Below are 27,608 nucleotides of genomic sequence, written 5' to 3'. Positions count from 1 at the left end.
AATAAAAGTATGCTTTTATAAAGTGTAAATATACACTTGCTCAAGTATATTTAAAATATATTTTGTGTATATTTTAAAATATATGCTCAAAATTGAATTTTTTTAAAATTCACTTAACACTACTTTAAACTATCAATTTCACTATGTTTTAAATTACATCTTAGTGTAAATTTTAGGCTAATAAAGTATGCCTTTTTAAAACATTTTCTTAATTTAACTGGGCAAACCCCATTGAGATCCAGATCTCATTTTCAAGAGGGACCTGGGCAGAAGTCTGCAACAAGGAGCAATCTGATTACAAAATAAAACTAATTAATACATATGCAGAAGAAAGTCTTTTAAGAATTTATAAAGTGTGTTTAATATAATATGTAGGCATACTTTTTAAGTACCTAAAAATTTGCCATTTTTACTCGCATAATATTGCCTTCAACGTAGAGAGGGCCTTTGACAATAGTTACTAATTTTGGTAAATTCAAGCTGGTGACGTCCTAGTCCGAGTTAGACGACAACACAACGGGACAACAACAGATGGAAATGAAATGTGTGTCAAAAAGGAGCCTTGGGGGACAAAGGCTGCTAAGTGTTGCTAGCTGGTGGTAAGTTTGCTTATTAATTATCTTCATTTAATTATAAACGGTGCAGTAAAGATATATAACTTATGTTGGTTTCATAAATAATTATTTTATCAATTTTATTGTGACTTGTATGATTATTACTATAGCACTCATTCAGCTTCGTGTTATAACTGCATGCAGGCTGTTTGTTGCGACATATACTTTAATAAACTAACCTGGTTTTAATTAAGCTCAATATGACAAAGAAACTTTGATATTGTGAAGTGGTTGTTATAACTCGTTCATCAATGTTTTTATCTTCAACATATTTTTGCAGTCTAAGCAAATGAAGATGAAAGAGGAAGCCAGAGAAATCAGGTGTTAGGAAACCTAAAGACTTTTCTGTCTCAGAAGAAGCTCTGACTCCACCAGATCACCAACCAGCTCTGTTGATGAACCTTCACATTGTCTTCATGGTGGAAAGACTTTTTTTTCTTTTTTTTTTTTTACTGACCAGCTAGCTACATTTTCAACAACCAAAACTGGTGTGTTACCAACACCAAGTGCTTAATACGCATGATTTGATTTAAAGGTAACTGGACAGAATTTTTCTCCTTGTTAATCTATCATTTTTCTTTCATACATTTTATTTGTTGTTGGCTTTCAGGGCCCTGTGATGGACTGGTGACCTGTCCAGGTTGAACCCCGCCTCTCATCTGATGGCTGCTGGAGATGAACGCCACCAGCCCCCCTCACAACCCTGCAAGGATCAGTGTGTTCAGATCATGGATGGAAAGATTTTAAGGTAGTTTGTCTCCTTAAGTCCACACTTAAAACAGCTTCATAGTTAATGCCAACATCAACTGATTCTATGACATTGTTGACAATTTTCTTTCTACTTCTAACATAAACAGGCAAAGAAGACACCCAGAAATGTTTTTCCATTCGGTCCCAATCATCTCGCTGTGTATGATGTCACATACACAGCGAGTCCACAACGTCTTAAAATTGTCTTATTTTTTATTTCCCATTTTTCTGTACTCTGTAAAATACAAATGGTTTCTCTGTTTAATTGCTCTATCGTTCTTTTTTGTAGGTTTCTGTAAAGTGCAATGATCTGGTAAATGGGAATGTTCTGTCGTTGATCCTCACTGTTCTTAGGAAGGAGAAATGTCAGTTCGTTTGCAGTAATACTGTGACATTGAATTAAAACAATACTCTGTCCTTGATGAAACAGTTTTCACATTTCCTCTAAAGTGTACCTATTGTTTTATTGTGCTGATTTTCATAATTTTGTTATTTGTAAACTTGGAATGTATTGACAATTTGTACAATTGTCTTACAGTATGATGGCTCTTGATAAAATGTCGGTAAGACTTTGACGGGGTGTGCATACTTTCATACAACATGACGTAACTCATGTTATTAACATACCAACAGTGTCATAAATTGTCATTCAATAAATAATGACAATTTTAATGGGAATTTGCTTCAAAAGTTGGACAAACGGTTTTATGTTATGTTTGTGAAGGTGTCATGTAAGTCTTATGCACACCCCATCAAATAAAGTGTTACCAAAATGGTAATATATTGAAAGAACAATGTCATTATCATTTTTGTTCTTTAACGTAATAACTTTCATGTTTTTTTGTCACACTTAAATTTTCATGTTCTTTCTGTTCACTTTTGAAGTGTAAACTGATAATTTATGTAAAGCTCATAAAGTTGTGAGTAAAATTGGACAATTTTAAAATGTTGGTGATTAAACAATATTTGAATTACCTTGAACATCTTGTGTAATTAATCTTTCCATGTAATTGTAGCCTAAAACAGTGTAAGTAACGTAGTGTAGATATGAATGTAATGTGCAAAATAGGAAAGCAGGAATAAAGACTTGAGTAATTAAAATTGTACTTTATTAGCAATAGAAGTAAATCAAAAATAAAAATTAAGTGTAATTTAAATGCATTACTAATACATTAGTAGTATATTTAAAATATATTTAAAGCATATTAAAAGTATATTTTTAATATAATTATATGACAGAATTAGTACACTCATCAAGCTTAATCAAGCTCTTGACTACTACATAAAAAAGTATACTTAAAGTATACTAAGTACAACTTGAAGTTGAAGAAAAAAATACATTGAAGCATACTAAAAGTTGTAAATTAATACTATTTAAATACTACTAAAGTATACTAAGCACAAAAAAAGTTGTTTCAAAATAGTACTGTTTAAGTACATAAATCAAAGTATGCTAAGTATGTTAAAATTTAATATACTTTAGTATACTTATTTTTTTACTAGGGATGTCTGCACTGCAGGACTGTTTTGAGTGCACAGACTGGGGCATATTCAGAGAGGCCGCTACACACAACCAACACATGGACATGGAGGGGTATGCAGCATCTGTGTTATACTACATCCAGTGGCGTATGGAGATAGTTACAGCAACAAAGACGATAGTCACACGGGCCAACCAGAAACCTTGAATGACTAAGGAGGTGGACTGATGGAGCATAATGCTGACTTCAAATCTGGTGACATGGTTGCACTTAGATCAGCGAGGGCCAATCTAAACCATACCATCAAGGCAGCAAAACATGCCTACAGTCAAAAGATTCAAGGTTTCTTTCAAGATGCCAGCAACACCAAACAACTGTGGCAGGGCATCCAATCTATCACTGATTATAAAACCACATCTTCATCCTGCCAAGATGACATTAACTTCCTTAATGAGCTCAACAACTTCTTTGGAAGATTTGAATCCCTGTTCCTAGAAACAGGGATCGGGGAGATCCAAGATGGCGCCGGTGTGTGTGGCTGCTCGTCTGTCGTTCTCACGTTTGCTTATGTTTGTATTGTTTCTGACCTGTGTCATCTACGGAACTGAGTCTCTCCTGGTGTACGATCGCAACACACTACTAGACCTCCAACCTTTTGTCCAGGATATGGAGTTATTCGACGTTGCTGGCCAACAATCCTTGCCCCCGCTTCTGTCGGAGATTCCGAGTCACCTGTTCCGGGTTGCTGCACTGCTTTCACGGCGAAGACGTCATCGTCGTCGCGGTAGACGAAGCGGCTGGCTGGTGAAGCTGAAGTTTTATCTGACGCACTCTTCTGCTTTTACCCGATCATCGCATGGATCTTTTCTGGGCTCTCGGTTGTCTCGGCGTTTCTTGGATCCCGTTGATGTCTGCTTTGTGCCAGTGGTCGGCGTTCAAGCCCCTCTACACCGCCGTCCCTGCCCTTCCCGGATCAACATTCGCCGACGGTGTCTACAAAACCTGAGACCGCTGTGCTGGGTTTCCTGACCTGTCGACGCCCAGGATCCAGCTCCTGTCAGGATTGGCCTGATAAACGCCAGGTCGCTTGTGAATACAACTTTTATTCTTCGGGACTTTTTTAGTCACCGAAACCTGGATTTTCTGTGTGTGACTGAGACGTGGCTGAGTGAGTCCAGTGCTCTATCTGAGCTTTTACCAGCGAATTGTGCTCATTTTAATTCACCACGGGCTTCAAGGAGAGAGGGAGGCACAGCGACTGTTTACAAATGGGACTACAGATGTAAGCAGTGTTTTCTACAGACATCATTCCCCAGCTTTGACGTAAACTCATCTTAATGAGTTTACGTCATTTGAGATGAGACGCATAAACCCAGTGTTCTGCGCTGTCGTCTACCGGCCCCCCAAATATAATAAGGATTTTTTAAGCGACTTCTCTGACTTTTTATCTGGGATTATAACTAACTATGAACATGTTCTTATCGTTGGAAACTTTAATATACACGTGTGTTGTCCTGATAAGCCACTGGTAAAGGACTTTTTAAGCTTTCTGGACTGTTTTAACCTGGTACAGGCCGTATCCAGCCCTACACATGAGCACTGACTCGCACTGGACCTGGTTATTTCCTGTGGTCTGCCTGTGACTAACCTGGAAACTTGTGACTGTGTTCTCGGATCACCTGCCTGTTTTATTCACTGTTAGTTTGACACCTACTGCAGTTAAAACTCGCGCTGCTGTTCGGCGCTGTCGGATTATTAACCCTTCCACTGCCACTCAGTTCTCTACTGCTTTTCTTCAGCTCTGTGAAGCATCTGACTTCCTCCACTCTGATACAGAAGAGCTCTGATTCTGTTCTTCCTGTCAAGTTGTTCCATTAAAAACTAGGCAGCCAAGGATTAAACCTGAGCCTTGGTTTAATGACGGGACTCATTCTGCAAGGAAGGAATGTCGCTGTGCTGAACGAAGGTGGAAAAAGGATAAACTGCAGGTTACTTTTCATATTTTAAAAGACTGTTGGCGTCTCTACCAGAGCACAGTTAAAGAGGCTAAAAGGGAATATTTGGCAAATATCATTTCCTCAAACAGCCATAACTCACATGTTTTATTTAACACCATTGACTCTGTACTTAATATTCCACAGAATGCCTGTTTGGAAGCTTCTCCTGACATGTATGATAATTTTCTGTGTTTCTTTATTGAAAAGGTTGGTAGTACCAGGGCTCTTATCACAGCTCCTGACTCTGACCCCTCTGTTTCGGTACCTTGCTCTGCTGCTTTCAATCAGTTTGAGCTTGTGACTGTCTCACTTTTAGATGACGTGGTTGGCCACATTAAGCCATCAGGTTCCCCACGTGATCCTGTCCCTCCACGATTCTTTAAAGATATTTTATCTAGCATAGGGCAGTCTGTTCCTGCAATTATAAATAGCAGTCTGTCCTCAGGTGTGGTCTCTGCTAGTTTTAAACATGCAGTAGTGCAGCCACTGCTTAAAAAACCTGGCCATGATCCGACTGTTCTGGCAAATTATCGGCCTATTTCAAAGCTGCCTTTTCTTTCTAAAGTTTCGGAAAAAATTGTGTACTGTCAGCTGAAACAGTTCTTAGATGACAATGACATTCTGGAGGTTTTTCAGTCAGGTTTTAAAACTCTTCATAGTACAGAATCTGCTTGAATAAGAGTTTTTAATGACATCCTTCTTGCATGTGATTCTGGTAACCATGTTGTTCTGATTTTACTTGACTAACTGCTGCCTTTGATACAGTAGACCACAACATTTTAATTTCGAGATTACACCACATTGTAGGTATTGATGGCACTGTTCTTAAATGGTTCCGGTCCTACCTGGAGGTGAAAACATTTTCAGTGAAAATTAGTGACTCTGAATCATCTGCTGCTTCAATGTCTTATGGTGTCCTGCAGGGCTCAATTCTGGGCCCTCTGCTTTTCTCTCTTTATTTACTGCCTCTGGGTTCTATCCTTAGGAAACATGGGATTTCATTTCATTGTTATGCTGATGATTGTCAGATTTATTTGCCCTTGAAGCAGAAGGATGTTTATTCTATCAAACATCTCCTGGCATGTCTAGGTAATATTAAAGCTTGGTTGGCCTTGAACTTTTTAAATTTTAATGAAAACAAAATAGAGGTGATGGTGTTTGGACCCAATGGCTCCTGTGAGTCCTCCTCTGTTGACCTGGGACCTTTGGAGGTATATTTTAAACCTGTTATTACGGATCTTGGTTTTAAAGTGGACAGTGATTCAAATTGGACAGCCAAATCAGAGCCGTGGTTAAGTCCAGCTTTTATCATTTAAGGCGATTGGCGTCAGTGAAATCTTTTCTTTCCAGGCAGCATTTTGAAACAGTGATCCATGCTTTTATTTCCACTCGATTGGATTACTGCAACTCACTTTACCTGGGAGTCAGTCAGTCGCTGCTCTCACGTCTGCAGCTGGTTCAGAATGCTGCTGCACGACTTTTGACAGGAACTCGAAAGAGGGAACATGTGACCCCTGTTCTGGCCTCACTTCACTGGCTGCCTGTATATTTTAGGATTCAATTTAAAATTCTTATGTTTGTTTTTAAATCACTACATAATCTTGCCCCAGCTTACCTCTCTGAGCTTCTTCACCCCTACATATCCTATCGGTCTCTCAGGTCAGCAGATCAGCTCCTCTTGGAGGTACCGAGAACCAGAAGGAAGCTCAGAGGGGACAGGGCTTTCTCTGTCATTGGCCCTAGTTATGGAATGACTTGCCTTTGCAGGTCAGAAAGGCCCCTTCACTGTCCACTTTTAAAGTTCGTCTTAAAACCCATCTATTTTACTTGGCTTTCAACACCAGCGGGATCTAGTTATAAATTGTATGTTTTTGTTTTTAAACTAAGTTTTTATTTAATTTTTTATTATATTGTGTTTTAATGTACAGCACTTTGTATCAGCTGTGGTTGTTTTAAAGTGCTTTATAAATAAAGTTGGTTTGGTTTGGTATAAAAATAAAACCCCTGCAAGGAAAGCTACCCCTCACCCTGATGAACAGGCCCTCAGGCTCGAAACATATGCTGTGCGAAAATCCCTGAGAAACGTTAACATCCAAAAAGCTGCAGGTCCTGACAACATTCCAGTAAGGCTGATCAAAGAGTGTGCAGACCAGCTAGCCCATGTGCTCACGGACATCTTCAACACATCAGGCCATTGTCCCCTCATGTTTTAAATCAGCTATTATTATTAAAGTGCTCAAGAAACCAACCATCACGTCTTAATGACTTCTGACCCGTTGCATTAAAATCTATCATCATGAATTGCTTCGAGAGAGTGGTTAAGGGTCATATAATCTCTATAGTGCCTCCATCATCTGACCCTTTCCAGTTTGCATACAAATCTAAGCGCTACTCTTCATCTGAGCCTGGTACACCTGGAGAGTAGAAACACCCACGTATGGATGCTTTTTTTTGGACTTCTGCTCAGCATTCAATATGATCATCAGCCAGGACTTGGTATGCAAACTGGTCCCCCCTGGGGTTCAATACTCCACTGTGCAACTGGCTGTTGGACTTCCTCAAGAAACAGAACTCAGTCTGTCCGTGTGGGTAATAACACCTCCAATATCATTTCTTTAAACAGTGGTTCCCGTCAGGGCTGTGTCCTGAGCACCCTGCTATTGACCCTGATGACCCACGACTGTCGTCCCAGGTTTAACACCAACCACATTATGAAATATGCAGACGACACAACAATTATGGGACTCATTCAGGACGACAATGAAGTGAACTACAGAACAGAGGTACAACATCTTCTGGACTGGTGCAGAATAAACAACCTGCTCCTGAACGTCAACAAAAGAGATCATTGTCGACTTCGGGAGGTCTCAACCCAACCACACGACTCCTCATCAATGACAAAGCAGTGGAGATAGTCAGCAGCACTAAGTTCCTGGGGGCGCACATTGCAGACAACCTCAGCTGGACATCTTATATCACTTCACTGGTGAAAAAAGCACAGAAGCGTCTGCACTTTCTGAGACGAATGAGAAGAGTTTCGCTCCTCCCTCCCATTCTCTCCACCTTCTACAGAGGAACCATTGAGAGCCTGCTGACCAGCAGTATCTCCATCTTGGCTTGGAGCTGCAATTGCTCAGACTGGAAGTTTCTGCAAAGAGTGGTGAAGACAGCAGAGAGGATCACTGGGGCTCCACTCCCCCCTATCCAGAGCATTGCACACAGACGCTGCGTAGCCAGAGCAAACCAGATTGTTTCTGATTCCACCCATCCTTTCCATGTTCATCTGTTCATCCGGTATAAGAATAAACATACAACAATAATAAATAACAATCAGCAGTGATAGTTTTAAAGACACACGTATTGCTCAGTACATTACTAAATACATATTCAACATTTAAAATGCACAGTTCTAGAGAGCTCTATTAAAAAGTCTGATAGCTTTGAGCAGAAAGGACTTGCGGTAGCTTTCTTTAGTACATCTGGGCTGCAGTAATCTTTGGGAATGTCTGCTCCTTAGGCTGTCTGTTTCAGTTTTTTGAGTCAATTGAAGAATATATAACTTATATAATTAGAAGTTTCCACTCCCACAATAAAAATTATTAAATAAATTTCAAAATTATGTGTGAAGTTTATCCTTGTGATGACTTTCTGCAAAATAAATTCAATATAAATATTCAACACCTTAATTTTTTTAAAACTGAAAACATTTTATTTAAGGAAGTGCTGCATTTGTAACATTTTCTGCTTTATTTTCTTCAGTTAGTTTCTGTGCCTATTCTTTTTTCATTTCTTCCTTTTTTCTGCTCAGTTTTTCATATCAAGATAGATGTTGACCCTTTGCAAATCACGCTCTCCAGACCTCCGCCCACTACGCCATGACAGACATCAAAACAATCAGTGTGCTCCTTTAAAGCTAGTCTAAAATCAGACATCTGTAACCTAAGTACCGATATTTATATATAAATCATTGATTTATATCAGTGATAATACAAATATTTATATCATCACTGATATAAATCAGTGATGACTATTTGTCATAAAGCAAAGCTGCACAAATGACGGTTTTAAAAGCACAAACCCACACAAACAGAGCACTAAAAAAAATAGCCCACTATGGTTTGTTTTGGAACAAGATGGGGCGATGGTGACATCTGGATGACCTGAAAAAATAATTCCTTATATGTCAGAAACCAAAGCAGCATACACCTACACAAATGGAGCTCTAACCACTCAGTCCACTTACTGAAAATTTTCACATGGGTGGGATGTCAGCTCACTCAGGGGGTGTAGGACAAAATAATCCTTCTGAAATTATCTACAACAACCTCTAAGGCACAAATCAGATCCAAAGTCCAGCAGATATTACTCTAGCTTTCTAGTTCTTCAAGTATCAGACGAAAAATTAATTAATGGACCTTACCAAAAGGCCGCGTTTCATTGGCTAATGCCCATTTTACGTCACAGCGCAGCTACCACGTGCGTGACCGTCTCACAAACACAAGCTACAGTAGTAAACACATGCTAATGTACATTGTGGACTAGCAGGCCGGCATAAAGTTTTTGCGTCAGGACTCGAAAAAGAATGGTTCTCCACCGTCAGTGGGGTATCTGCACAGGCGATGTCAGGTATCCTCATCGTATTTGTGGAACTAAAATTCACAGATTTCCAAAATCTGAAATGGAATGCCTTGCTTGGATCAAAGCTTGTGCATGACCGCATTTGCAGCTCAACCGTCGTAGGATCAATAAGAACAAAGGAGTTGTCTGCTGGTGTAAGTATTATTGCTTTGCTTTCTTTGTGTTTAGTGAAGGAAAAAAAGAAAGTCACGAAATGTGACCCAGAAAGTCAGTTCTGGGTGGAGCTTGGTAAGGTCCATACAATTTGAAAACAAATGTTGCAGGAGCTTTGAGTTGTGGAGCTTTACCAATATATAGGTCTTAAAAATATATCAATTATCCTCTAGAAAAACACTTATTCACAACCTCTCAACAAACTTACAAACTTACCATAAACCTTTCCAAGAAAGATACTTTTGACCAAGCTGAACTGTGTGTCAGAAGACTCAGGCAGGGTGTGTGTCGACACAGTGTAGTGGTCAAGCTGGTGAAAACAGAGAAAAGGAGAAGTTTATTTGATTTTTTTATACATCTTTTTAAAGAATTTTTCAGCTCTAGTGGCCTTTATTTCACAATAGACTGACAGGAAATGGGTTGTAAGAGAGACACAGATTTGAACCGTTGAGGACTTATGGGTTGGGTGCTCAATCACCTGCTTGACCACCATGCCTGATGTTTTATATTGCTGTACATAATTTAGATGTTTTCTTTGTTTTCTTTTAGGGGGGAGGCCAAAATATGACATATTTTGGGAATTGGAACTATTTAAATAAATTTAATGAATTAAATAAAATTGTTAGATGTGCTTTTTCCAGCTGCATATCACTTATCAATTTGGTTCGGATGCTAAGCTTTGATGCATATACTAATAGGGTTAGGACTTTCATTTTACAATTTTGGTCACTATTCCTAGTAGAAATAAGAACTTAATTTAAAGTGGTTGATCTACTGGGGTGTGCAGTGGTGGTGCAGGGTTTAACCCCTGTGCGTGTGAGGACTGAGGCAAACGAAGAGGACTATGGCAAATGATACAAGTTTTACGTGTCTCGGGTCGGTTGGACCCCATTTCCACATGCAAGGGTTAAGCACAACCAGGGGCGGATCTACTGAGGTGGCAGTTGCCACCCCAAATGAGAGCCTTGCCACCCCTGTTGCCACCCCAGCTGGCGACTATAAATTCAATAAATAGTTATGGGAAATTGGACATTCCCTGGTGAAAAAAAAGTATACTTTAGTATACTAAATTTTAACATACTTTAGCATACTTTTATCAATGTACATAAACTGTACTATTTTGGAACAACTAATTTTGTGCTTAGTATACTTTAGTAGTATTTAAATTGTTTTAAATTACAACTAACAGTATATTTTAGTATAGCCTACTATACGTACTTTTTTGGAACAACTTCAAGTGTACTTAGTGTACTTAAAGTATACTTAAGTCTCAGAATTATATTAAAATATATATTTAATATACTTCAAATATATTTTAAATATACTATTAATATATTAGTAATATATTTAAATTACACTTAATTTTTATCTTTTATTTTCTGCACAGCAAATCCAGGAGGCCCAGATTAACACTGTCAAATTTGATTTAAACACTTTTAAAGTGTCTATATGGGTCCACACCAGAAAGTGTTAATTGAACTCTTTTTGGAGAGTTAGTACCTTAGTATAAGTACCTCTTATAAAGTGTCAAATATAAAATCTGCTGGAGTTAATAATTTAACACTAACACTAATTCAGTGTTAGATCTTAATATTAACTCCCACAGAGTACTTCTTTAACTTCTTAAGAGTTATTTGTAATTAATATTAAATAGGTATTTTATTGTTATGAACTTTAAAAAATTCTTTGGAAAATAAACATTTAATAAAGAGGCAATGATTTTCTCAAATGCATTTATTTCAAAACGTGCACCATAACTACAAAACATATTACAACGTGGAATAATCTGCATGTTTCACATGTCACTTTCATTCACATATTGCTTATTTAAAGGTCTAACATTTCAGCTGTGCAATACAAAATGCAGTGTGCTTAATACAGTTTTCTTCAATACCATATGCATGAAATTGTTCAAAGTACAAGGTGGAGAAAGTAAAGCCTGTATCAATGCATGCAGTTCATGTAATATGATAGAGTACATTTTCTTTTAACAGGTAGATTGCCAGATATGTACATTACATAACAAACCAACCTGATAATCAGATCCATCATTTCTTATCCAGTTTATGTTTCTGTTGATAAGAGTCAGTTCCTCTCTGACTCCACCGGAGAGATGTCCACTCTCTAACAGATTGTCTTCAGGTTGTTGTTCTGTTCGTAACGTTTGGCTGGAGACACCAACATGCTCCTCTACTGCATCAGACAGTCTTCAGTCTCTGAGTAGGACAGTCAGTGTTGGTCTCTGGATCATAACAAACAAAAAACATAACAATGAGGAATGGAACGAAGGAATACATTTTTACTACAAGTCTAACAACAAGCCTCAGTTACAGAAATGTAGGGTTTCAGAGATATTAACACTTACATAATAATTTTTGGAGCTTGAATCGTCGAAGAACCCATGAAGGGATCGGAAAGGAGAGGTTAGGCTGACGACTGGCAATTCATCCTCAACCAAACTGGTTCTAATATATACAAAAAGGCAATAAAAGGATTAAAACATGCTGCAAAACGTATATAAGAAGACACAACAGCGGGAATAACGCTCTCAATGTGAAAAAGCCTTTTACATTTTATCAAAGGAAAAAATTTATCAGAAAGGTTGATTAGTTTGACCAAGATGCATGTAAACATTCAACATCATGAAAAAACATACTCCAGATTATTACGGATCTGTTCAAGTTAGCCAATAATTTGATTAAATGTTCACCGGCTTGATTTTTTCCAACACTTATACTCTGCTGACATTCGGCATGCTAAGCTAAAAATGCTAACACTGAGCTGTGTGGCGAACGTGACGTCTATCATACAGGTTGAGCTCAACTCAAAATAATAGTTATAAACCATTTCAGAAAAAAATTACTTACCAAGCGTGGTAAACACCTCAAACAGATGGAAAGTAAATAGTCCTGAAATGACTTTGCTTCTGTCGCTTCACTTCGGTGGGAATCAATGATTCTGGGCGGAGTCAGTGAATTAACTCCTTCAGCCGCTGTAGGAGTTCAGAGTTAAGAAGTAAAAAGTTATTGATTCCACTTTGATATGGAAACACTTTGTTTTAACACTGGATTTTAACTACTAATAATATACACCCCAGAGTTACATAAACTGAATGTGACTCTATAAGTGTAAAATTTACTCTGCTTTTGCATAAAGTCTACTAACACCAAAACATTTAACTCTTTTGAATTTGCTGTGTGCTATTGATAATAAACGACAATTTGAATTACTCATGAAAGTCTTTATTCCTACATACCTATTTTGTAAATGACATGCATAACTACACTACAGTACTTACATTGTTTAAGGCTAAAAATTACATGGAAAGATTAATTACACAAGATGCCCAAGGTAATTCAAATATTTTGTTTTATTACCGACATTACTGACAAATTGTCCAATTTTACTCACAACTTTATGAACGTTACATAAATTATCAGTTTACACATCTAAAGTGAACACAATAAACATGAAAATTTAAGTGTGACAATAAAAAATGACAGAGAATCAACGACAGAACATTCCCATTCACTGCACCTTACAAGAACCTACAAAAAAGAACAATAGAGCAATTAAACAGAGAAAATATTTGTATTTAAAGAGAACAGAAAAATGTCAAATAAAAAAATAATACTTACAATTTTAAGATGTTGTGGACTCGCCATGTATGTGACATCATAACTGATGATGATTGGGACCGGATGCCTGGGGTGGAAAAACATTTCTGGGTGTCTTCTTTGAATGTTTAGGGTTAGGGTTAAGCAATGTCATAGAATCAGTTGATGTTGGCATTAACTATGAAGCTGTTTTAAGTGTGGACTTAAGGAGACAAACTACCTTAAAATCTTTCCATCCATGATCTGAACACACTGATTCTTGCAGGGTGGTGAGGGGGGCTGGTGGTGCCCATCTCCAGCAGCCATCAGATGAGAGGTAGGGTTCACCCTGGACAGGTCACCAGTCCATCACAGGGCCCTGGAAGTCAACAACAAATAAAATGTATGAAAGAGAAATGTTAGATTAACAAGAAGAGAAAAATTATTTCCAGTTACCTTTAAATCAAATCATGTTTATTAAGCACTTGGTGTTGGTAACACATAGGCCTGTCACGATAACAAATCTTGCTGGATGATTGTCTAAAAAATTATTGCGATAAACGATATTGTTTCAAGACCTTCTGACACTGATTTAATGGAAATGACTAATAATACACACAATTTCCTGATAGATGCATTTTATTTTCAAAAGAAGACATAACACTGGAACTGATAAACTAAATAAACAAAACAACCAAAAACAAAAATAAAATGGATTCTCAGCCTCCATTAACAAAAAATTTACTTGAATAAAAACTAAACAACATAAAGCCCTTCAGTAATCACTAATTTAAATAGAGAAAACGGGCACATCCGACTACCTAATGCAGTAGTTCACACTACATCATTTTTTGCCCCTATTTTCCCCTTATGATAATCTTTGATCGTTGGCCGATCTAAAATTGTCGCTGGTGATTTCGTAACCGATCATCCTGTAGTGTGAGGTATGTTACGGTAGATTGTTGTGGCCGCTCCGATGTAAATCAAGTGTTTTCCCCGTCTGGGAGCTTAACGCTGCCCATTGAATGTGACAGGTAGCCAATCAGAAGGCGCAGATTCTCCTCCGAGGGAAATTACGGAGGGGAATCCCAAACAGCTGAAACGGCACAACATGAAGTCCAGCGGACATCGAAGTTAATTTGTGGTATCATTAATGTTTATTCAACATTTCGTGCAAAAAATATAGAAATGACAAGGGGAGGAGTTGGAGCCAAATTGCTACCGCAATTAATAAACCCGGTAAGTTTTCAGCTGTTCTTCGTTAATGTGACATAAATAGGTTATAATGATGTTCATTCAGTCAGGACTTTACGCTGACTCTAGCCACATGCATCACAGGTAGATTCTAGTAAAGCATTGATTAATGCCTGGTTTTAAAATTAGTTAACTGGACTTATAGCCATTATTTTGTGCCCTTGTGGCTGGACACCACACGGCACGACAAACCCGATCGAACCATTATACCTAGGATTTCTGTTGGCTAATGTGTCTCTCAGGGTTTGAAAATGGGCCGACAACTCGTGTAATGTGCGCTGGACATTAGACTAAGGAAATGAGGAAGGGAGGGTCAGTGGAGAGCACCGGAGCTGAGCCTTTTTTCATTCAGTGTCATCAAGAGAAAGAAAAAAGGCCGGAAGAGACGATAAAGACGATAATTAAAATGGGGTAGATAAATCAATTAATCGGACGATAAATTCAACCTATCGTTTATTGCGACAGGCCTAGTAACAGCAGTTTTTGTTGTTGAAAATTTAGCTAGCTCCTCATTGAAAAAACAAACTTACATCATGAAGACAATGTGGAGGTTCATCCTCAGAGCTGGTTGGTGATGTGGTGGAGCCAGAGTTTCTTCTGAGACAGGAAAGTCTCTAGGTTTCCTAACACCTGATTTCTCTGGCTTCCTCTTTCATCTTCATTTGCTTAGTTAGACTGCAAACATATGTTGAAGATAAAATCATTGATGAACGAGTTATGACAACAACCTCACAATATCAAAGTCTCTCTGTCTTATGGAGCTTAATTAAAACCAGGTTAAGTTTATGAATTAAAGTATAAGTCACAACAAACAGCCTCCATGCAGTTATAGCATGAAGTTGAATGATTGCTATTGTAATAATCATACAAGTCACAATAAAATTGATAAAAGAATTATTTAAGAAACCAAAGGAAGTTATATATCTTTACTGCACTGTTTATAATTAAATGAAGATAATTAATAAGCAAACTTACCACCAACTAGCAACACTTAGCAGCCTTCGTACCCCCGGGCTCCTTTTGTGACACACATTTTATTTCCATCAGTTGTTGTCCCGTTGTGTTGTCGTCTAACTCGGACTAGGACGTCACCAGCTTGAATTTACCAAAATTAGTAACTATTATCAAGGCCCTCTCTACTTTTAAGGCAATATTATGCGAGTAAAAATGGCAAATTTGAACAGCATCTGTTATCTTCCCTGCGTTCAAGTTTTTTCTTCTCTTTGTGGCGTTTTTTAAATAAATGAAAGTGTGCAATACCGCCACCATCTGGTCTGGAGTATGAACTGGAGCTAATGCCGTTGATTATAAGGTTTTACATCACACATCTGAAAATTGATTGGGTACTTTCTTAAAAATTACATCATGATTATCTTTTTTTTATTGTATGCAATTTTAATAAATAGTAAAAGATTATTAAGGCACTTAAAAATTCATACATCTTCATTCATATTTTGTTCACTTAAAGTTTACTTTTATTTAATATATTAAAAGTGTATTTTGGTACAATTATGTTTAAGTGTGTTTAAAGTACTAATTTCGAAATTAGTACAAGTGTATTTTTAGTATACTTCAGATATACTTATAGGTAGTACACTTAATAATTAGCGTACTTAAAGTGTACTTTCACAAATTTAAGTATGTTTGAAGTATACTAAAGTATACTTTTTTTTCACCTGGGTTAAGCGCACGAATCTCTTTTTTCCGACAACATTGAATGCAACACAACGTAACCTGACACCTACTGCTGAGTAGCGAGAAGTGCGAGAGAAGGACAGAGCGCGAGGCAGCAGCATTGATGGACTGGACATTACGTGACAGCACATGCTGTCACGTAATGTTCATCTCCACTGTCGTATCCGGGTCATAACAATCCTTAGGCTTTGTTCTCAACAGCTAGAACGGTGAGTTAGTAAGCTACAAATTTTGCACAAAGAATAAAACCTCTCTACTCTGGGTCTTTCTGGATCCATAAATGTGTCTGTATGAGTCTATGTGATATTGGTTTGTGTTAGCTGCGTGTATCTAACTATTTTACAAAAAAAGAACGAGCGCTAGTGTGCTAAAACTACCACCGATCTATAAATCATAGAGATGGACGATATGTCTGAGTTTGCCTTGCATCTTTGCGTTCCTCTAGTTCAGTGGTTCTTAACGTGGGTTTGATCGAACCCCAGGGGTTCGATGAGTTGATCTCAGGGGTTCGGCGGAGTCTCTGCCGCAGAGGTAAAGACATCGCTTGCTGCAGAGGATCACGTTACATTGCTTAGCCAATCAGTGCAACGGAGGAGCACTGATTGAAGGAGTTCCACTCTCAGGATGCATTTGAACTTGTGTCTTTATTTACTCCAGCAAAGCTCACAGTTTTTTGAGAATGTAGAGCTAATTAAATGATCTAAACAAGACCTTAAAGTGGTTCCAGTTTCTCTCGATGGCCAACCTGTTGAAACTGTGGCAAATTTTAAATACCTTAGGTCGTTCCTGGACAGTCAGCTCAAATTCGCTGAAAACACTGATTATATTTTGAAGAACTGTTCTCAGAGACTCTACCTTTTAAGAAGACTTAGTGATCATGGGGTGACCCAACTAGACTCTTGTTGGGTCTAGTTCTAGTCTATGTCTTGAATTTGGGGGGGAAAAAAATATTTTATTTATCACTACAGAAGGGTTCAGTGAATGCGCATATGAAACTGGTGGGTTTGGTACCTCAAAAAAGGTTAAGAACCACTGCTCTAGTTACTATAAATCTGTGAACTCATCTGTGCAAACATACAGCGCTCTGGGACATGTTGATTGTCAGAAAAGTAAGTGTCATTCTATAGGAAAAAAAAATTATTGCTCTATCTTATGTGGTTCAAATTCTACAGGCATTTGAAAATAGGTGCAAATGGGAGTGCTGGCGCTCCCGTCGGGACTAAAGGGTCCCGTCGGGACTACGTTTTGTTGAAGATTTGGTTATAAAGCACAAGTCAAGAATCCATCTTCAACCTACTAGAATTTCTGGCACATTTTCACTATGAATGATCAACTTTAGCTATGTTAAACACTACCAGCTGGATGAGTGCACCAACCTGCAGTCGAATCTCCCTCAGATTCCTTGTTATGTTGACAGAGTGCGGCTGACCATTGGCCATGTTGCGATGGTCAATATCTATGGTGTAAGGTTCTACAAGCCCACCAAGACTGTACCGGACCTGGAGAGAGCCTACACACAAGCAGACACATGTTTTATGTAAACAAAGTTTTTACTAGCAAATAAAAGGTGTGTTAACAAGCCCACCATTGTGTTGCAGCACCACTGCCATGTAGTCCTGGGTCCTTGAACTAATGTACACAAGAATGCTTGGAGCACTGTATGTGCTGAAACTGAAGACCAGTTCCTCCTGGGTGAGGTTGGTTTCCCCTAAATAGGCAAGGTTTGAAAAGCTCCTTGGGTCGCCCAGCAACAATCCGCCATGATCCAACAGAAAGTCATAGCGTACCATGGTTCCTGCCTCAAAATACCCTCCTACGTCTGACATGTACACACACATGCACCACACACAGAAGAAGCAACCAAAAAAGGGGGAATTAAAAATACACCTTTATTAAGGTGGTCAAAAATGATCGGATAAAGTGCTATATAAGTTCAGTCCATTTACCATTAAATATAATCCAGTATATTAAAATGTGAAAGATTTTACCATCAGTGCAGAAGGGTCCATCATATGCACTGAGAGAGCAGTCACATGAGTATCCGTTGTATTTCTCCACACACTTTCCTCCATTCCTGCAGTGCATTTTGTAGGTGCTACAATGGCCCTGACAGCCTGGCTTCACTCCTGGAGTCACCTTTGCCCTTTCTTCCAGATCGAAGAAGATCCCATTTATTTTCAGAGACCTCATGCAGCCCAGGAAGCCCCTTTGGCCACTCAAAGCACCTGATGACATAACAGATAAAACATATTAGTGTGACTTGGACAAAAGCTGCTGTTTCATACTGCTGACAAAACTCTGTGTCTGAAGTGGCCGGGACATTCAGTCATGTTGCCTGTGTGGCATACACAAAAAGTAATGGTTTCTATTATTATTATTATTATTATTTTCTTTTGTTATTTTGATATTGAATTAATTGATATGTTTTTTATGTATATTTCCAATTTAGAGATTTGGTTTCTATTGTAATTGACTTCATTGCAGTAGCAGAAAGCTACCAGAGGAGGCAGTGTGCTCTTGTAATCGCTCCAGAATCTGTATAACTGACAACCGGCGTCAGAACAGATTCCAGGAAGATTTGAGAAGTACGAAGCTGTCTGCCTTGTTACTTCAACCTGTTCTATCCTGTTCACAGGAAAAATCAGCGTCTCTTACACCGTCACCAGCCCTGGTGCGTGTAACAGATTCTATTGACTGCTTGCTTCTTGAGCAATGTGGTAAGCCTGGGACATCCGTTTTGACATTTTTGTGCATATACCCTGGGTGTTACTGGATCAGTCTCTTTAAACAGCTCAAATAAGAGGTTAAAGATAATAACACGTAATACTTATAATTGGGATCTAATTTGCAAGATATTTTTCTTAGTTATTAACAGCATTAATTTGTAGTTTTCTATCAACTATTACTATTAGTGTCTAACTTAGGCTAAACTTTATTATTAAACATATAATCAAACTTAAGGGAACATTAATTAAGAAATGTTCAGAATAAATGTAGCAGTCCCTCAGACCCAAGAAAACACGGAGAGCTTCGATGGGTGCAGTAGATTCATATTTACTTCTTTCGAAACCAAGTTGTTGCACTGAATACACCGTGCTTCAAATACACCGTGAAAACTAAAAGAAAAGAAAATAAATTTTGCTTAAGTGCTTTTGTTTGACACAAACATGAATACATAATAATAATAATCCATCCATCCATTTTCTTGCACCCTTGTCCCTCAGTGGGGTCGGGAGGGGTGCTGGTGCCCATCTCCAGCTAACGTTCCGGGCCGTTCAGGTCGCCAGTCTGTCGCAGGGCAACACAGAGACACACAGGACACACAACCATGCACACACACACTCACACCTAGGGGCAATTTGGAGAGGCCAATTAACCTGACAGTCATGTTTTTGGACTGTGGGAGGAAACCGGAGTACCCGGAGAAAACCCACGCATGCACAGGGAGAACATGCAAACTCCATGCAGAAAGACCGGGGCTGGAATCGAACCCAGAACCTTCGTGCTGCAAGGCAACAGCTCTACCAACTGCGCCACTGTGCAGCCATAATAATAATAATAATAATAATAATAATAATAATAATAATAATAATAATAATAATAATAATAATAATAATAATAATAATAATAATGCTAACTTTAACTTATAGAGCTCTAAACATGTACCTCGCTCTGCTGTCCAAGGACTGCAAAGTTTATGGCGGTAAAGTCCGTGCTGTGCTGCTTTTAGCCTGCTCTGAAGAGTGTGCTACAGTCCAGAGTCATTAAGATGAAGAATATCCTCCTCTTCCTCTTGTCCCTGGGATATTTCAGCCCAAAGTGCTGACTGACAGGAGGCTAGCAACACTTCATCTTATTTTACTGTTTAAATGAAGGCACTAACTCAACATGAACCAAACTACAGCGCCCCTACTGGGTACTATGGGTAACAACCTACAAACAGGACATAAATCATGGAACAGGCATTTACACTCCCACCAAATCATGTATGATGAGAGCTTATCAACGATTCATGCATGATTTTAAGCATGACAAATGGACGTTAAAGAAGTGAACAAACAAAAATACAGTTAACGTCACACATTAACCTTCAGCGATATAATGTCTGATGTGAGACTAATGAGCATCAGTTACTGACTTTCTAAAAAAACCACAAGTTTTTGAACAGATCTTTCAATAATGTGAGATTTGTGTGTTGTACCCTGCTTCTTTGCTGGATTTCGATCACCAACTTGAAGCTTGACTCTGCGCACCAAGCCATCATCCTCTTGTGGTGCTTCAACAACTCGACCCAGTTGCCACTGACTTCTGGGAAGCATGTCTTCCTTTATGATAACTATGTCATCGACCTCAAGATTGCGACGAGGCAGGTGCCATTTTTGTCTTGTGGATATGTTCAGAAGGTACTCCACTTTCCACCTACTCCAAAACTGTTCTGTTAGATATTGCACTCTGCGCCATCTTTTTCTTGCATACAAGTCCTCCTTCACAAACTTTCCAGGAGGAGGCAGTGCAACCTTTGATTTCATTAATATGAGATGGTTTGTAGTTAGAGGTTCAGGTGATTTAGGGTCATTGATTCCATCGACACTTAGTGGTGGGCTATTGATAATAGACATTGCCTCATAAAACAGTGTTCTTAGAGAAGCGTCATCCAGCCTGCCTTGTGATTGAGCAATGGTGGCATTGAGAACGCTACGGATGGTTCATATCTGTCGTTCCCACACACCTGGCTGGCAAATGGGGCATTAAATATGAACTCGCACTGTTTATCTGCAAAGAAAGCCTGCAGGGCATTTCCGTCACATTCCTTGAGAGCCTCTTTTAGCTCATTTTTGGCCCCCATGAAATTTGTACCTTGATCGCAGTACAGCTTACAGACAGCTCCTCTTAAGCTGTTAAAGCATTGTAGGCCATTAACTAAAGAGTCTGTTGACAGGTTCTCTAGCATTTCAATGTGGACTGTGCGTGAGGAAAGGCAGGTAAAGAGGAGTCCATACCTCTTTTGCTCTTTGCGACCTTGCTTGGTGATGAATGGTCCGAAACAATCCATTCCACTGTAAATGAAAGGATCTGAGACTTCAACTCGTTCCTTCGGTAGTTCAGACATGCGCTGTTCTTCAGGAGGCCGCCGAAGTTTTCGACATTGAACACATCTACTTATTAGCTTTGCAACTTCTTTGCTCCCACCAATCACCCAAAACCCATTTGCTCTGATCTCCATGAGTGTCTGGCTTCGGCCTTGATGACAAATCTTGGAATGAAAGTGAGACATGATCAGGTTTGTAATGTGATGGTCTTTGGGAGAATAATAGGGTGTTTCAAACCTTGGCAGAGTGTTGACTTTTTTAGTCTTCCTCCAACCCGGAGAAGTCCCTGATCTACAACGGGATCTAGTTGAAAGAGAGGGCTTGAACTTGGAAGACTATCATTTACTTTCAATGCTCTCAGCTCTTGAAAGGATTGCTGCTGGAGGAGTTTTATTATTATGTCAGCTGCTCCCTTGCGTTCATCCGCTGTTATGTCGCTGCCATATTGGGTTTTGTTTGGTCTCAGTCTTTTTATTCTTGTCACTACTTTAAGGAGCATTGACCAGCTAGAGAGCCTGTCGAAGCGTCTGAGGATAGTGTCTTGTTCGCTTATTTGAGTCATAAAGGTTTCGACTGCTTTAACTTCTGGATCACCTACCAACAGTTCAGCTGAGGGGGCAGCTGTGTAGGGAATGTCTTGTTCCCACAGAAACTTTGGGCCAGACAACCAGCAGGATGTCATAATCTCTGATGCACCAAGGCCCCTATAGCAAAGGTGTCAAACTCCAGTCCTCAAGGGCCGCTGTCCTGCAGTGTTTAGATGTGCCACAGGTACAATACACTGGAATGAAATGGCTTAATTACCTCCTTCTTGTGTAAATCAGTTCTCCAGAGCCTTGCTAATGACCTAATTATTCTATTCAGGTGTGATGCAGCAGAGCCACATCTAAAAGTTGCAGGACACCGGCCCTCGAGGACTGGAGTTTGACACCCCTGCCTAGAGGCATGGTCCGCTGGATTCTGAGCTGTATCAATGTAGTGCCACTGTTTGGGATCTGTAGTTTCCCTAATCAACTGGCCACGATTCGCGACAAAGACGTGAAATCTTCGTGCCTCGTTGTTGATATATGCCAAGACTACTTGGGAGTCAGTCCAAAAGAACTCCTCACCAACATTAGTCTCAAGCTCTGATCTTAGCATAACACTCATCTTAGATGAAGTGACTGCGGCTGACAGTTCGAGTGGTGGTATGCTTATAACTTTGGTAGGCGTGACTCTAGCTATAGCTATAACCAGACTACAGTGCACTTTGCTGTCATCACTTATGAATCTAATGTAGGAACATGCTCCATAGCCTATGTTACTGGCGTCAGAGAAGTGATGCAGTTCCACTTTTAGCAATGTCTTTTAGTTCAGGTAACATCTGGGTACTACGACTGATTTCAGTTTTTCCAAACCATTTTTCCAGTCCTCCCACCGTGAGTGCAGATTGTCGGGAATGGGGTCATCCCCTCTACGGCAGAGCTCCTGTAGGATACTTTTACAAAGTGAATGGAGCTACAAACCCCAGGGGGTCGTACAAAGATGAGATAACGGACAGTAGGCTCCGGCGAGTAGGAGGCTGGTCTTTTGTGTTTACACTGAAGTTGAAGGTGTCATTTTTGACTGACCACTGGATTCCAAGCATATGGCCTTCAGATGTAGTATTGAGGTCGAGTGACTCTGTTGTATTGACTCTTTCTGAGGGTGGTAGATGAGAGAGAGCATCAATTTGGTTGGAATTAAACTTGGGCAGACGTAAACCTCCAAGCTCTGATTGTTAACAGAGTTCCATCATTGAATCCGGGAGAACAAGAGAATATAATGAGCCAGAACTTTTTATTCTCTTACAGTATGCCTGTGCATACTGTGTGAAATGATCAATTACCACCAGGATGTACTGATAGCCTCCTCTGCTGGCTTCTAGGTGGAGGTAGTCAATACACAAAAGTTCCAGAGGGGAGCTGGTTGTAATGCCTCCCATGGGTGCATGAGTGTGACTGACTAACTTTTTTTGCTTAATACATGGACACCTCTTGATGACATATTCCTCCATCTCTGTTTTCATATAGGGCCAGTAGAAACTTTGCCTTGCCAGTTTGAGGACACTTCTCAGTGCCAACGTACCCCATATCATCATGGAGATGTTTCAAAACGAGACTTGTACTTTATGGGCAGGACTAACTGCCGTCTTTCCCCAACTCGCTGGTAGATCAACCCATTTTCCAGATGCAGCTTTTTCCACTCATGTAGCAGCTTCCTAGTGGTATGCCAGCAGTTTTCATTTTCTCTTCTGTAGGAATTTCATTCTCTTCCTTCAGCTTTACAACTTCCCTGATAACCGGGTCATCTCTCTGTGATTTAATGAGTCCATCATGACTCAGTGTTGGCAGGACATTTGACTGTGGAGAAGTGTCAAGTGAACGAACATGAAGTGCCGTCACCCAGGGAATGTCCTCCTCTGAGCAGCTTTATTTCCTTCCCATGTTGTACAAACAGCCTCATGTGACAGCTCCTCAGTGCAGGATGTCATATACTTCTCCGAATCCAGTGGAATGCGGGATAATGTGTCGGCATCAACATTGGCATTTCCCAGTCGATATTTAACATCAAACCGGAAATCAGACAGTTCTCCCACCCACCGGTGTCCAACATCATTTAGCTTTGCTGTACTCATGACGTATGTGAGGGGATTATTGTCTGTGTAAATTGTGAAGTGTGGAGCATAGTAGAGATAGTCTCTAAACTTATCACACACTGCCCACTTCAAAGCCAAAAACTCCAGCTTCCCACTGTGGAGGTTATAGTTTTTCTCAGCTGATGTCAGTGTCCTTGAACCATAACCGATGACCCTCAGCTTTCCTTCTTGTTGTTGGTAGAGGATGGCTCCAAGCCCCCTTTTCAAATGCATCGGTGTGTAGTAGAAATGGTAAGTTGAAGTCCGGGTATACCAACACAGGTGGGGCCATGAGCATGTTCATGTTACTTGGTGTTCTTTTGACCACTCCACAGGTGTGTTGGAGGGGAGTTGTGATCCCCTGGACTTCACCCTCCGTACTGGAACCACTGAGCTTCCAGGTTTTGTTTGTAGCAGTTTGTAGAAAGGTCTTGCTATGCAGGAGAAGTCTTGTATATAAGACCGGTATTAGCTCAGGAAGACCAGGAGTCTTTGAACTTCACCCACAGTCTGCGGTGCTTTATATTTTAGGGATGACACTGCTTCCAGATCTTTTGGGTCAATTCGCACTCCTTCAGCAGACACACGCCTCCCCACACACCAGACTTCTTTTTTGAAAAGTTCACATTTTTCTGGTCTTCGTTTTACACCATGTCGTCGTAGCGCCTGCAGGACCTTTCGAACTCAACATGTTCTTCAAATGATTTTGCGTAACAGAGGACATCATCGAGATATGGCACACAACACTCGTCCTTTAACGAACCAAGTGTCTCCCCCATACTCCTCTGAAAGGCAGCTGGGGCGTTGGAAAGACTAAATGGGATCCGGACCCATTACTATCCACCCTTTTGCCAGGAGGTCTTGGATGTACTCTTTGACTTCTTTCAGCAGTGGTTTGGTTAAGCTGGTATACGCTCTCTGAACAGAAATATCATCTTTGGCAGTGACTGACATTTGAAGATTTGGTATGCAACCAATATCGCTTTCATTTTGAGCAAAGGCTGCTGACTCTTTGTAGAGCATCTCTGTCACTTTCTCCTTCAGTTCCTCCTCTAGATGGCTAAAGTCAACTGGTGGGTGCCACTGAGTGAAGTTTTCATCAGCAGTTGCAGTAGTAGCGCTGTTGATCTTCACAGTAATTTTTGGCTGGTCCCCAGCATCATCAATAGGTGAGTACGTCTCTACCACTCTTATGATTGACGGGATCCAACCTAAAGTAGTCTGTTGGGGCAGGACTATGTCATGTTTTGTGTTGTTTCCAACAGGAACAAACAAAGTTGATTGTTGTTTGTTCTGAATTTCAAACAAACCCCCTCCAACATCCAACTCTTATGGGGTTGCACCCTCTTCATCTGGCTCAAAAAGGACAAGGCTGTCAGAAGGGTCCATATTACATGGGACCCTGCATTTTATCCATGAAACCTGCCCTGCTGGAATGATGACATCATGTCGGCCAACCTTGAGGCACCCCTGTTGTATGCTGGGTTTTGTGGTGGATATGCAATTCACTATCCTCTCAGCTTTATCTTTTGAGATTGAGATGGCCCCACAGAATAACATCATGAGTGTTGGAATGAGCTTGTTTTGTTGTCCCAGGATCAGTTCAACCACTACATAGAAACCAAGTAGGGGTCTTTCAATGGGCAGACTGCTCACCAGAAAAGGCACACTAATCAGCAGATTGGGGTCTTCATTTCCAGGTAGATTTACAGTTTTGCAACCCATTAAATCAGATCCCCATTGACAGCATATACTTGTAATTCACTTTCATCTTCACTGTTCGGTAGTTCAGTGTTCGAATGTCTATATTTGGCAAATGTTTGTCTTTCCAGGTGCAATCAATCATGCTGACTTGGGCCCCCGTGTCTAGTAATGCATTAACAGCTAGTGAGTTAAGGTGGCACTGGATCAGAGCTTTTCTCCCAATCAGCCTTGCAACCTGTTCATTTTTCTTGATTACTGAGTCCTGTGACAAATTAGCACTATTTTCTTTTCTCTGAGATGGTCTCTGTCACCCCAGCTGTGGAGACAGGGGTATCTTGTAGACTTGATGTTGTCTTTGGTTGGGGCCTTTTCCAGTGGCTGGCTGCAGTTTTCCTGTTGCTGCAACCTTTTGAGGTAGCTAACAGCTCTGTGACCCTCCACACCACAAAAGAAACAATGGTTACAATTTGATGAGCCATTTTCAATACATGTGGACAGCTGTTTGCTCTCTGTCTCCTCACCTGACCCATTCTTCTTTGTGAACACTGGCAGGCTTGCTCAAACTATTGTGCTCTTGCCCCTTGTTTCAAAGAAGCCACCATTTGAGTGTGAGCATCAATTCTTCAGGTTAGCTGGTTGAAGTCAGTGTCGACAACTGACTTGCTCCTCTGGTGTGCTGCATGTTGTTCTAGTGGTGTGTCGGTGTCAAACTGTGCACTGCGGACAGTGGCGAGGTTCTGACGGGGTACAGGTCCTAATCTTTGTCGTCTCTCATTTTCCTCACTTGTTATCCTCATTACATGCCTTAGGATTTTCTCGTCTTTGACGTCAGGTTCAGACGAGGGATTTCAGCTCCCTTCGAATGTCATTGTGTTTATGCCTGAGCCCCTGATAAACAGTGTGTAAGAATACATCTTGAACTGTTGCCTTGCTGTACAGTCATGGCCAAAAGTTTTGAAAAATATTATATTTTCACATGATCTGCTGCCCTCTGGTTTTCATGTGTGTATGTCAGATGTTTTCATCACATACAGAAATACAATTGCAATCATATTATGAGTAACAAAAGCTTCTATTGACAGAATGAGTTAATGCAGCAAGTCAATATTTGCAGTATTGACCCCTCTTCTTCAGGACCTCTGCAATTCTCCCTGGCATGCTCTCAATCAACTTCTGGACCAAATCCTGGCTGATAGCAGTCCATTCTTGCACAATTAATGCTTGCATTTTGTCAGAATTCCTAGGTTTTTGTATGTCCACCCGTCTCTTGACGATTGACCACAAGTTTTCAATGGGATTAAGATCTGAGGAGTTTCCAGGCCATAGACCCAAAATCTCTATGTTATGTTCCCTGAGCCAGTTAGTTATCACCTTTGCTTTATGGCAAGGTGCTCCATCATGCTGGAAAAGGCATTGTTCATCACCAAACTGCTCTTGGACGGTTGGGAGAAGTTGCTCTCGGAGGACATTCTGGTACCATTCTTTATTCATGGCTGTGTTTTTAGGCAAGACTGTGAGAGAGCCGACTCCCTTGGCTGAGAAGCAACCCCACACATGAATGGTTTCAGGATGCTTTACAGTTGGCATGAGACAAGACTGGTGGTAGCGCTCACCTCGTCTTCTCCGAATAAGCTGTTTTCCAGATGTCCCAAACAATCGAAAAGGGGATTCATCAGAGAAAATGACTTTACCCCAGTCCTCAGCAGTCCACTCCCTGTACCTTTTGCAGAATATCAGTCTGTTCCTGATGTTTTTCCTGGAGAGAAGTGGCTTCTTTGCTGCCCTCCTTGAGACCAGGCCTTGCTCCAAGAGTCTCCGCCTCACAGGTGCAAGTGGCAGCAGGCACTCACACCTGCCTGCTGCCATTCCTGAGCAAGCTCTGCAGTGCTGGTAGCCCGATCCCGCAGCTGAAACACTTTTAAGAGACGGTCCTGGCGCTTGCTGGTCTTTCTTGGGCACCCTGGGGCCTTTTTGGCAACA

The 27,608-nt window shown here is 40.2% G+C and overlaps 1 protein-coding gene and 2 long non-coding RNA genes across 6 annotated transcripts in view; 1 reads left to right on the top strand and 2 right to left on the bottom strand.

The window, feature by feature from the left end:
• The window catches only part of cntnap2b (contactin associated protein 2b), a 99,457-nt gene that overhangs the window by 11,512 nt on the left and 60,337 nt on the right, over positions 1 to 27,608 (bottom strand). Inside the window, exons 19-22 of one of the 2 annotated variants that reach the window (XM_008433525.3) lie at positions 18,167 to 18,403; positions 17,764 to 17,997; positions 17,555 to 17,688; positions 9,850 to 9,943 (exon numbers count right to left, since the gene is read on the bottom strand). In XM_008433525.3, coding sequence (XP_008431747.1) covers positions 9,850 to 9,943; positions 17,555 to 17,688; positions 17,764 to 17,997; positions 18,167 to 18,403 — 699 coding nt within the window. The remainder of the gene's footprint in view (positions 1 to 9,849; positions 9,944 to 17,554; positions 17,689 to 17,763; positions 17,998 to 18,166; positions 18,404 to 27,608) is intronic. The other variant, XM_017309994.2, reaches the window with a different exon arrangement.
• LOC145547885 (uncharacterized) lies at positions 739 to 3,100 on the top strand. The gene is made up of 2 exons (XR_014084147.1): positions 739 to 1,362; positions 1,472 to 3,100. It is a non-coding gene; the product is annotated as an uncharacterized LOC145547885 (long non-coding RNA).
• Positions 9,950 to 13,610, bottom strand: LOC145547884 (uncharacterized). Of its 3 annotated transcripts, XR_014084146.1 has the most exons (5): positions 13,471 to 13,603; positions 13,272 to 13,338; positions 12,501 to 13,181; positions 11,999 to 12,098; positions 9,950 to 11,875 (listed from the first exon to the last, which is right to left on the bottom strand). It is a non-coding gene; the product is annotated as an uncharacterized LOC145547884 (long non-coding RNA). The 3 variants fall into 3 exon arrangements; XR_014084145.1 differs by having other exon boundaries at positions 11,999 to 13,181; positions 13,272 to 13,368; positions 13,471 to 13,610; XR_014084144.1 differs by having other exon boundaries at positions 11,999 to 13,181.

This window comes from Poecilia reticulata, chromosome 17 (assembly GCF_904066995.2).
Source record: "Poecilia reticulata chromosome 17, P_reticulata-male-v2, whole genome shotgun sequence".
Taxonomy (NCBI): domain Eukaryota; kingdom Metazoa; phylum Chordata; class Actinopteri; order Cyprinodontiformes; family Poeciliidae; genus Poecilia; species Poecilia reticulata.
This window is presented reverse-complemented; position numbering and strand designations above follow the sequence as displayed.